At 51.6% G+C, this 11,835-nt stretch overlaps 2 protein-coding genes across 2 annotated transcripts in view; one reads left to right on the top strand and one right to left on the bottom strand.

Moving 5' to 3' along the window:
- Window positions 1-1,064, top strand: part of TESC (tescalcin) — a 4,045-nt gene extending 2,981 nt beyond the window's left edge. Inside the window, exons 5-6 of the mRNA XM_026075274.1 lie at window positions 490-612; window positions 773-1,064. Coding sequence (XP_025931059.1) covers window positions 490-612; window positions 773-850 — 201 coding nt within the window. The 3' untranslated portion in view covers window positions 851-1,064. The remainder of the gene's footprint in view (window positions 1-489; window positions 613-772) is intronic.
- A 5,984-nt stretch (window positions 1,065-7,048) lies between these two features.
- FBXW8 (F-box and WD repeat domain containing 8) overlaps window positions 7,049-11,835 on the bottom strand; it is a 54,254-nt gene continuing 49,467 nt past the window's right edge. Inside the window, exons 11-13 of the mRNA XM_026075273.1 lie at window positions 10,195-10,368; window positions 8,513-8,629; window positions 7,049-7,943 (exon numbers count right to left, since the gene is read on the bottom strand). Of these exons, the coding sequence (XP_025931058.1) occupies window positions 7,799-7,943; window positions 8,513-8,629; window positions 10,195-10,368 (436 nt within the window). The 3' untranslated portion in view covers window positions 7,049-7,798. The remainder of the gene's footprint in view (window positions 7,944-8,512; window positions 8,630-10,194; window positions 10,369-11,835) is intronic.

Raw genomic sequence — 11,835 nt, 5'->3', positions numbered from 1 at the left:
TATATATATATATATTTAGTCTGGGTCTGTATGGGTCTAGGGCGGGGGACTCTGCAGATGCCTATATATATATATATGTAATACATATACAGGGTCTAGGGCTGGGGGGCTCTGCTGATGCCTATATACATACATACATATGTATACACATATATGTATACATATATACATACACACGTACATACATATATATTTAGGGTCTAGGGCAGGGGGCTCTGCAGATGCCTGTATACATACATACATACGTATGTATGTATACACATATATGCTATGCATGTATACATATATATGTATACATACATACATATTTAGGGTCTAGGGCTGGGGGGGGGGCTCTGCAGATGCCTATATGTATGTATGTATGTATGTATATATAGGGTCTAGGGCCGGGGTGGGGGGAAAACGACTCTGCAGACGCCACCCAGCCCGGACTTTAGCGCTCCGCAGGGCGGTGACTCCCCGCACTGGCGTCAGCCGGGTGCTCTGCAGTCGGAGCCCGGCTTCACCCCCCCCCCCCCGGCCGCCCCCGCCCGGCGCAGGGTGACGCTCTCTCCCCGCACGCAGGGCCCGGACCAGGTGTACGAGGGCATCACCTTCGAAGACTTCCTTAAGGTCGGTAACGTCCCGGCTGCCCTTTGGGGGGGTTATTGCCCTCGGGACCCCCCCCCCCCCCGCGCGCAGGGCCTCTGCCTGCGGGAATATTTTAACACCCCCCCCCCGCGCCCCCCCGCTGCCACCGCCGTGCAACGCTCGCCGCCGCTGCCCCTTGCAGATGTGGCAGGGCATCGACATCGAGACCAAGATGCACGTCCGCTTCCTCAACATGGAGCCCATCGGCCACTGCTACTGAGCCGGCGGGACGGGCGCCGGACCCGGACCCGGACCAGGATGAGGAGGAAGAGGAGGAGGAGGAAGAGGCCCCCGCGGCAGCGCCAGGCTCTCGGCCCCGCGCGTTTTGCACCCGCCTGCGCTGCGCGCTACCCCCAGCGCTGCGCTCTGCTCCCTAGAGACGTAAGCGGCTCCCAGCCCACTTTTATCTGCAATAAAACCCATTTCTCTTTTTACTTTTGGCTGAGAAAGAGTCTACCCCCCCCCCCCCCCCGGCTCGAAGGCCAGGTCGGGGGCTGGGGCGCAGGGACGCGGGTGCCCGGCGGCTCCCGCCCCCGCGTGTTCCCGCTGCAAGGAGCGTAGGGCGAGAGCGCTTTCTTTGCCGGCATTAATAACTGCACGGCTCCAGGCGCGGGTCTGTCTCTAAGGCAGCCCCAGCCCGGGGGGGGGAAGCTATTTTTACAAAAGCTGGAAAGATTTGTTTGTTTTATTTCATCAGAAATAGCTCTCCCCGCTGCCACGTAAGCTCGAAGGAAAAATAGGCCCCCCCCAAACGGAAAGCAGCCTGCAGCGCCCCAGCGAGGGGCTCCTGCCGCCCGCGCACCCACCGGGCACCCGCTGCGCTCGGGGCAGCGTGTCCTGCACCCGGGGCCCCCACCATCACCCCGGGCGGCTTTGCACCACTGAGCCTCCCCCAGCTGGTGTCTCAAGCGTTGGGCCCCAAACCTTGCACGATGGAGCAAGGCAGCAGTGCGAGGGCAGGTGCAGGCAACAAGGGCAGGCGCAGGCAGGTGCAGGCAGCGAGGGCAGGTGCAGGCAACAAGGGCAGGCACAGGTAGGTGCAGGCAGCGAGGGCAGGTGCAGGCAGCAAGGGCAGGAGAGCCCTTTCCCTGCAATGCAGTGCCGGCCCCGAGCAGGCCGAGGGCTGGCCTGGCTTCAGCAGGACCCGCAGCAACAGAGCCCTTCCTGTCTTGCAGCTCCATGTTTGCACATGCCAGTGCATCGGGGCAGGACCCTTCCTTCCTCCTCCTCCTCCTCCTCTTCACTCCAGTCCTTCAGTGCAACCTTCCCTCCCCCACGGGCAGCAGGGCGCAACGTCCAGCCTGGCCCCTTCGTCCTTGGCTTCTCCCCGCATCCCCCAACATTTCCCCACCTTCTCCCAGGAATTAGCATACAGATGCTGCAAAAAAATCATACGTCCCCACTGAGGCAGCTGCAATCGCTGTGCTGCCTTGCCRAGTCCCATCCTGGCACCAGTTGGGAAAAGACCCTTTTGCACCCGGGAATCACACAGCTGGGCTGCGTCTCCCCCGCAAAGACGGAGGAGGAGGAAAACAGAAGATCCCAGTCCCAGTCTCCCTGCTGTACCACTATCTTCCTTGCAGAGACGTCACTATTTCTGCAGCCAGCAAGGGCTGCGCACACYGTGCACCGCAAGGAAGAAGAGGGTAGTAGAGCTAAAAAGCATCAATAAGAGTGAAATTCCYGTCCCTTCAGCTGTCCCCGGCTGCTTTTCCAGGCTGCAAGGGCAGCACGGGAGCAGGGCCGGGAATGCAGGCGTCTCCTCGCTGGGCCCCAAGGGAAGCGCGTGCGGCGCAGGGCAGCCCAGGGCAGCGGCAGACGCGGGATCCGCTCCCCGCTGCTCCTTCCGCCGCCGGGGCCAGGACCCCAAGCAAACCGGTTGCGTGTGCTTTGCTTTCTGCTCCTGTCTTCCCTAGGGGAAATGAGGATTAAACAAAAAAAGAGAGTGAGCTAGAGGGCGGGGGGAGGATTACACAAACCGGATGAAAAGGAAAGCGGCATGGGAAGGCCGGGGAASATAAGCAGGATCTAACCCCAAACAAAGGGCCGGCGACAAGCCCAAGGAGCGGCGGCCCTGGGCTCTCCCCGAGGACTGTGTAAACCTCCGCGCCGCAGCCACGCTTCCTCCAGGCGGGAAGGCACAAGCCTCCCACGCCAAAGCACGGAGCCGGGGCAGCGTCACACCACGCTCGAGCCGCGCACGGCAAGACCCGGCGCCACGGAGGACCATGATTCCATGAAGCGTGGAAAAYCTGGCAAAGCCCAGGGAAATTTGGCAAGCGCAACGTTTCCGCCCCAGCAAATCCCTGCAAAGCGCAGCCCATTCGATAAGGCTAATAGCGCTGTCAGAGGGCGCAGCGAGCGCTGCCAACACGCTGCGCGAGCCGATGCGGCATGGCCCGTGCCGCGCCGTGCCGAGCAGCTCCTCCGCTGCAGACCGCAGCGGTGGTCAGCAAGAGGCGACGGGAAAACCGAAGCAGTTTTGCAGTGTGGTGGCTATCTTAGCAAAGGATGATGAAGGAGGGACCCAGCGTAGCGTATCAACGAGCACAGTGATTTCTGGTTGGGAACAGCAGGACAGAGGGACCTGCGCGAGCGGAGAGCAGGTATCCCGGGTCATTTTTCTGTGGGCTCATGGGGAACAGATGTCGTTTGACCCAGGACAAGGGCCCACCGCTGGCTGCCCCACCAGTGCTCAGCTACCACCAGGGACACCTGCCTCACCCTTCCCTCCCCATCACCCATCGCAGCCACACTGGAGCTTGGAAAAAGCAGGAGACTGAAAACTGATTGAAGCACGAAGGAAACCTGCAGGAAGAGCAGGAAAGGGAACATGGGAACACAAAGAGATGGAACCAGGGCAGTCACTTGCAGCCTGCTAGCAGCAAGAGCCGTTTTGAGCAGCTTCCCCTTCCCTCGAGCGGCATCCTCTGAAGCAGAGGTGACGCAGGAACTCCCTCCACCAAGCCGAGAGCAAAAGGGGTGGCAGCGACCTGCAGATTAGAAAGTCTCGCCTTCAGCACTGAACTCGAGCCACAGGTATCTTCCATGGAGACCCATCTTGCACAGAGGCTGGAAGTCCCTGTTTCCAACCAGAACTCTGCAAATGGCAGGACTCTTGCTCTACAACAGGGATTTCCCTCTAGCTTCTACTGCTTAATCCATCAATATTGCATCTGTTTATGGGGTCTCCAGCCACTGCTGCCTCATCTTCCCCTTCAGCAGCAGGGAGAAATACCACAGCTACAAAGCAACTGGTATGAGGTGGGAAGGCACCAGTGCTGACCCATATGGACAGAGAGCTGCTTAAAAACCTAGAGAAAAGAATTAGCATCTGAAGGACCATCCACAGAAGGGCGAAATCAGCCAAATGCCACTGAAAGACAGAGCAGGAGCAGAAAGAACTATTTTTCGCACCACTGCGGCTAACACACAGCATATGCTCACCCTTCTCCGAGCAGAGCGACCACAATAGGGAATTACAGAGYGCTTCACCTCGGGAAGGCAGGTGCTAAAGCAGAAGCTGGGAGTAGGAAAGCGCGCAGCGTGTAAGGGGAAAGCTGGTGACCTGTGGAGCCCAAAGCTGTAGGCAACAGGATGGGATGTAGAGAGCCCCATAGCCACTCTATGCACAGGGAATAACGTCACTGCAGGGGCTGCACCCCCTGTTCGTCAGCACCAAAAAGCACTCTCTTGGGGCCTTTCCTGGTGGCCTGGATCCAAAGTATTATGGGGAGGAACAGCTGGGGTTTTTCCAGCATGACGTCTGCGAAGCCTCTCTCAAGTGCAGGAGTTTCTGGCTAAGGCAGCACTGGAGCTGTGTGTGTGTCCTACCTTCGTCCTTTGCGTCAAGGCTGTTTTGCCACTCGCCACCCATCGCTTTTCCACTAGTGAGAGCCAGAGCTCTGCAACCTGGAAGAGGCTGGAGGCTGCCAGCCGGTGACAGCCACCCCCTTTGATCTTCCATTTTCTTTGCATAAAGTAGGGAACGCCTTTCATGTCCAACTATCCTTCTCACCGAGACAATGCGCGCTCCTTCTCGCTAAGGATCACTGCCATCGAGAACAGAAACAAACAGAAGTTCTTGGGGTTCCTTAGCCCAAATTATTATGTCTTCCTTTACTGTGATTTTGTAGCTGCCTGCAATTACCCAGCCCAACTTATAGTAGTCAGCACGGCACACAGCACATGAGCCTTCAGACTAACCTCCGCCTGGTCAATGACACTGGTCCAATATGCCTTAACTACAGCTCCTGGACAACTCTTTCTTTGGAAATCATGAACTCTGCCACCTGGCACTGATGCTAATACCCTTCCAGAAGGTCTCCCAACACACAGGGAAGAGCCCCCGACCTCATTCAATGATATCTTCTGCCTATGGGATACAACAGGAGTCAGCTGATAAGGGAGTCCACCTCTGCAACGACCTACTGCGTACCGGTAGCAGCAGGAGTCCCCAGATAGGAAATTCAAAGGTGGTATCTATCTCTGATGAAGACGAGATGGTGACTCCATTCTTGCTCTTGAGGTTATCTGGAGCCAGGCTCCATTTATGCGTCAGTGAAAACACGAGAAGATGTAAACAGTCACTGCTGCGTTTGGTACACTCCAGCATCCACTTCAGTACAACAGTGAATTCACTACCTAGTGAAGCAGGACAAGACAACATCCCTCTTCAGAAACAAAAATTAAACTCCCATCATGGACACTCTCCAACAACCTAAGTGTCCTCATTTGCATTTTGAATCCACATTAAATATATCCACAACCTTCTACTGTGGTATAACCTTCCCAAATGAATTCCAGCGACAGGAGACACGGACTAAAAGGCTCACCCCCCAGTCTGCCCAGCGAACAGGAACCGCAGGCAGGCAGCGATCCAACAAAACAGCAGCCGCAAGGACAGACAAGCCCGTTCTCCGCTGAAGCTAACAGCAAGTCTTCCACTAACCAAATGGGTTGATGCTTGGCCCCCAGTGAATCAAACCCTCCTCAGCAGATACCTCTGCATATACCGATGCTGCAAAGCATCGGATTTCCAGCAGCTCGGTGCCACTGCAGTCTGTTCGGGAACAGTAAAAGCAGAGAGACGTCTTTGCCACAAGCAGCAGAGAGGAGAAGCGCGGAGGTGAACTTCAGGACACTGGCGCAAGACAGCCGTATCTGCTGCTTACAGCAGGGAGGTGAAGAAAGAACAAAGCGGCCCCGAGACAACAAGGCAAGCGGTAACGAGCCAAGGGTCCATTAAGCAAGGCAGGGCAGCAGGTCACAGAGCACCGATGGGGAGATAACAGTAAAGAAAGCCGTCTATGTTCAGCCACCCACGGCTAGACCAGCCCCAAAAAATACTTGTGATAAAGAAACTGTTCTTTACTTGACAGGTTTCACCTAAGCTCTTGAACCACGCTACGTATCCGTGATACCTCTTGCTCTACCAGGAATGAGGGAAGGGAGCTGGCTTCCCGGAACGGCAGAGGGGAAAAAAAAAAAAAAAGACCAAAGACTTCTTGAAAAGATAAAATTTATTGGTCAGACTGAATGACTTCCCCCTTTGCATTTCTTACATCAGCCCATTAGGAGGGAAAGGTAACTGCTTAAAACCAAACACGCACACGAAAGTTGGCTTGGGGGTCATGGGAAACCACCACGAGCCAAATACAATAAAGAGTCGTAAACTATTTCCCTTTCCAGGCAGAAGCAAGCTGCCACAGGGCTCTCCAGGGATTGCCGCAGTGCACTGGCCCGAGTGACTCCTGTGTGACACAGTTCAGCCAGTTCCTCTCTCAGACACCGGTTTCCAGCACACCTCCCCTGAGCATCAGCTCATACGGATTTAACCAAGCACACTTTTAAACTGATTTCATTAAGCCACTGACAAGGCGTTACAACTGAATTCAATCTCAGCTTGATTTATATTGCTTTGGATTGCACCAGTAAATTTACAAGTGCAAATCACAACCATAAAAACAGTTCTAAAACAGTAAATAATATCCGTACGGGACTTCAGCACTTCTTCAGCCAAGCTGGTCCTAGCAATATCAGTGCAACTTCTGTGTTTAAGATAAAGCCTTAGTCCTCAGCATCCCCACAAGAACCACGTTATATCCTTCAGCCTGAATGCTCCTCCTAGGCATTAGTGCAACCACCCATGCAGAGGGACGGTAGTGCGTACTCAAGCCTTGTAGTTCATCTCCTCTACTTCATTACACCAACATGACCATTTCCTAGCTCTGAAGTAAGGATGGTCCCAGAAACCCAAGTTAAAGCCATCTCATGAAGCCTTTGGACTCGGTGAAAGGGTCTGATCCAACACAGAAGGTACTTTGCAGCTAGCCAGGGACATAATGGCCTTTTGCTTCAGTGCCCAGTCTACCCTAAAAGACTTGAGAATGAAAAGCCACAAACACATGTATACATATACCATTAGAAAACATTTAATCTAGAATTTGAGAGATTTTAAAAAAATAATTTATTTTAAAACAATTTTGAAGCTGCTGAGGGCCCCAGCATCCAGCCTGGACCAGGCCAGCCTTCCCCTCCCTCTCTCCATCCACCTCCCCTCTCACAAGCAGGGCAACTTTTGGTGCACGGTCTTGTCTATTTGTAGACATGTTCAGATGAACTGAAAGGAAAAGAAGAATCAGCAGCTCATTATAAGGAAAGAAATTTCAAACATGTGACACAGCAAGACGCTTCTTCCAAGGCCTTGTTTTTCTTTTTTCCTCAGGGTAGGCAGGCAACCGAAGGGCACGAACTCCTCGACGTGCTCCCAGGCTCCCCCGATCGCAGCCGCTTGCCCCTCAGGGTTCTTGCTTCCTGACCAAAGCACGTCCGCTGCCAAGACGGGATCGGCAGCATTTTTCCCACAGGCAGTGGGAACGACCAATTTTGTTTACACGGAGGTATACTGTTCCCCTTCGTTCTTCAGTCTCTCTGCTCCACAGCAGCGAACCTTTGAACGTTTGCATAGCAACATATTTTGGTCTTATTTAGCCTTTGAGGGCAGCCATACTCTCCGTTCTTGTTCACGCCCCAAGTTCTCGGCAAAAGCGCAGCCCATGAAACGCGCCTGCAGCCAACGCAATCTTTTCGGCGGTTGTCCCTTCTTCCCTTTGGCCACGCGCCTGGCAGAGAGCTGGACCACAGAAGCCAACTAAAAGTGCGTTACCTAGATGTTATCGTAGGGAACCGCAAGGCCAATGTTGTAGTTATAACCGGTCACTTCATCGTAGGAAGAGCGGCAAATCGGAAGGACGCTTTCTACAGCCAGCTGGTCCGCTGAGAACTCGTAGGCATAGATGATTCCTCGATGCCTGGGCACAACGCAATCGGGACACCATACCATTTTACGTTAATTATATATTTCAACAGGARAAACTAACAAAGTTGGTAAAATGAACTGTGAATGATTCGCTTTAGCAATGCAGAGACAAAACTGTCATCTGCAGAAACATCTCTAATCTGTTCAGGAATGGGGAAGATGAGTATAATGTAGCTTGATAGTTCAATTAGAAGTGCTAACAGTCATCTGAGATGCAAATAGCAAAATCTGAAGTTTAAATACCAGCAGTTTTCCTTTAGGAGAAGACATCCTTACTAATATCAAAAGCAAGGAAAGAACTGCATTCCTTGTCTTGCTTTGGTGGCGTTTATATTCATCTGCCAAAAAACAAACGCATTCTCCTGTGCTCAGAAGTAAATAGAGAGCCAATTCATCAGTGGTTTCAAAAGGTTTACGYTGTTTTTACATGGTATACCTCTCCGTTACTGCTCTGGATCATGACTCAGGTGCTTCATGTGCCATTTTTAAACATATATATATATATATAAAGCTGACCTTTGCAATGCCCAAAACCTTACCCTTCAGAGCTGGCTTACTCACTTGCGGTGTGCGGTTAGGTCATCGTCCATGATGCTGGCGCCTCGGGGGGTTTTCTCATCAGGGATATTTGCAGTGATGAGGCTGTGAGAATTAAACCATAAATGGCGGACTGGATGTCTGAAAAACAAACCGCAGCACAGGGTGAGGTGCCACTTGCAACAGGCTCTGAAAAAATTTCAGTGCRGTAAAGGAATTACGCAGGATTAGACAAGAATTCATTTAATTCAGCACTCTGTCTATGGTTAGAGGCTCCGAAATTTTACCTTTGGCTCTTCTCCTCCGACCTGGAATAGATAAACACAGTTTTTATCACCATCTAGTGGACTATTACCAGAACACACGTGGAGGCCGGAGAATATTTCAGACACTTGGCAGTCCTGCGAGGCCCCAACAGACAGGCGCTGCCTGCTTTAGGGAAGGCAGCAGCACGCTCCCGGGAAGAGCGGGATGCCTCCCGACGCGAGCGGCACCCAGGCTCCGCGCACCTCCCTTTCGGAGCACTGAGCTACCACTGACTTAGAAGTCCCCTGCGTGGCATAAGCCGAGAGGTCTAGTCTTCTTTCCTTTTCCCCCTCGCTGGTGAAAAAGCCACCCCAGAACCCTGGTGACAGCATTTACTGTCAAGCAGGAGCCCCTTATCTTCTCAGACCAACACGGCTCAGCTCCGCGACCCTAACGCGTCTCCTACCACCTCCCTTGCTTCTGCTCTTCCTTTCCATATGGGACATTGGATTACAGGCACAGATAACAACTCACACACAGTTTTTCTCTCTAGGAAAGCCTTTTCGACTGCTTGCTGGAGTGATCCTTCCTGATTCCTGCCCAGCTTAAACAATATTTTAAATGTTTAATCTAATGGCCTCACTTTTAGTACACTTCCTCCATCCCCAAAGCCCAGCAGATCTGTAGCGCTCGCCCTCCTTGGCACACTCGTTAGTGTTGCTCCAGGAGCTAATCAATGCAATATTGTCCTTAATGCATCAGCTGCATCGCGATGCGCTTTACAATTCACAGGGTCACAGGAGAAGGAGATACCCGCTATTAATCAGTGACAACTCCAACTTGAACTCCTGAGGCTGTAAATACCTCATCTGCCTCCTCTTTGGCAAAGACTCATAAAAGGAACAGATAAATCCTGATTTTTTTTTTCTTTTTATTAAAAAGAAGGCATTACTCAGGTTTACTAAGGGCCAAATCCTCGAGGTCTTCATTTGGACAAAGATAACTCCCTGGGAATTCCTCCTTGGTCAAGAAATCGTAATTTGGCTGTAGCGACTAAGTCTTCTGTCAATCCTAGGATCCTGAGCTCTGCTTGTACTTTTGGTTCGAACCGTTACTACAGTATCAGTGTCCCTGAGTTTAAACACCCATTTGGCTTTGCTCACCACTGCTCAGACCCTGCATGAACGAGTGTGCAGAAAGCCAGCTACCGTACAAAGATTCAGCAGAGAGAACAGAGATGGTCAAAAACAGTCGCACTTAAGAGAACTGCGGGAAGTCCAGTGCTTTAAATCAGTTCCCGTATCAAATGAAAACTAATCTAACCGCAGCGCTGCTCTCAGAAGCTTTAGGCAGGGGCACGCTCTCATTTCGGTCCTGATCATCCCATTCCCGCGGTCCTCCTGTGCGCTGCATCCAATCAATACCCTTGCAATACAAATACCGAAAGCAGACGAAATTACCTGGCGTGCATTTCCCAGAGTTTGGTGCCCATCCGCTGATCCCACACGCAGACCAAGCCCTCCTCTCCGCCGCTCACAATCTTCCAGTCATCCATCTGCACTGCCGACACTCCTAAGTGGTGGGCGTAGAGGGAGCACAGAGATTCGCTTTGGCGCAGATCGTATACCCTGACCCTAAACGAAAGAGTTGAGAGCAGGGCTGAAAGCAGCTGCGGATGTGCAGCCTGCGGATCCGGAGAGTGCAAGTGCTCCCTGGGTTAGGAAAACATGCCTGGGACAGCTACGCTGCTCTCCCGCGATAGCACAAGTCCCACATTCCCACCCCGTAGTTTAATCTGATGGCTGAACACAGACTCTTAATACTCTCTTTTCCCACGTGAGATACTCAGTGCATTTCCACCGAGACCAAAGAGCCAGTGATCCACCCAGGCTTCTCCAGGGAAAAAGCAACACRGATACAGGAACAATTCGAACTACCACATACTATTTGAAACACCGAAATACCRCGTAGGCGATGAGCTCATTTCGGTATTGCCTGCTCGCCCAGATCCTTGCCCAACCCTGACCCACTCAAGTCACGCTTCGGCGTGCCGTTGGCATTTTCACTCTGACACCTGCCATCGGTTCTGTGATTTTTTGATGGAGACTTCACCCACYGTGCAGGATGTTGCTGTCTCTTTGCAAGTCCTAGGCGATGGGAATACTAAGTGAAATGCCCAGAAAGCTCCTTTATCCGTGCCTCGTTACATGTTACCGTGAGTCAGAAAGGACTATGCATTTGGCGTACTGATAAAATATCCTTCCCCTCAGTACCTGAGCGATGTCCATTAAGGCCTAGGGATAATATCATTAGGAAGATCAAAGAAAGGACTAAATGCGTGGCAATTCGAAAGAAGAATCAAGGGAACCCTAGGTTTATACATAAAACCGAGTTAATCACCGACACCGAAACAGAGTTATCCACAAGCACCCAGCACCGCTTCCGAAAAGATTTCAATAATGGAACTAGCTACTTCAGGCACCTTTTAGATGCATCTGATTTTCAGGAATTATTGATCATTCAGAATATACAGAAACAGGAGAAAAATTAGCAAGAAAGATTTCTTCTCCTTTCTACCAGACATTCCTTCCCCTGTATAACTATTACGACTGTGATGAAGGAGAGCAAAGTTTCTGCCAGGCTGCAGTTTTAACTTCTATTTTATCTACATATTCATAAAAGTCCTGATCTCTCTKGTAATTGCAGCAAGTTTCACTCCAAGAAGAGTAACCGAGTTATGGGTTTTCTTTTTCCTTATTTACAGCAACAGACAGCAGAAACCCGCAGGCCCGTGAGGGAAAAGAGATTACCTGACACCAAATCAGTCAGCTCACTTAAAGTACAGAAGTATATGAGAAACCTAATGTAAAGTGTAAAGTTTTAAATCCAGTGCATATCACAAAGGAAGATGGCTTTTGATCCTTGTACATCAAGATTGAGAGATAAAGCCAAGTACATGAGAGAATAAAAAAATGCAGTGAGTGAAAMCAGCAGTAAAGAGGAAATACTGATCTCAGAATTGAAAAGAAGCCAGAGAAAGTTGCCCCCAGCTGATGGCTGTAAAGAATGAAACCATCAGGTACGCAATAACCCCCCAAAAG

Source organism: Apteryx rowi, unplaced genomic scaffold (genome assembly GCF_003343035.1).
Source record: "Apteryx rowi isolate R43461 unplaced genomic scaffold, aptRow1 scaffold_40, whole genome shotgun sequence".
Taxonomy (NCBI): domain Eukaryota; kingdom Metazoa; phylum Chordata; class Aves; order Apterygiformes; family Apterygidae; genus Apteryx; species Apteryx rowi.
The sequence above is the reverse complement of the archived record's forward strand: the minus strand, read 5'-3'. Positions and strand labels throughout refer to the sequence as shown.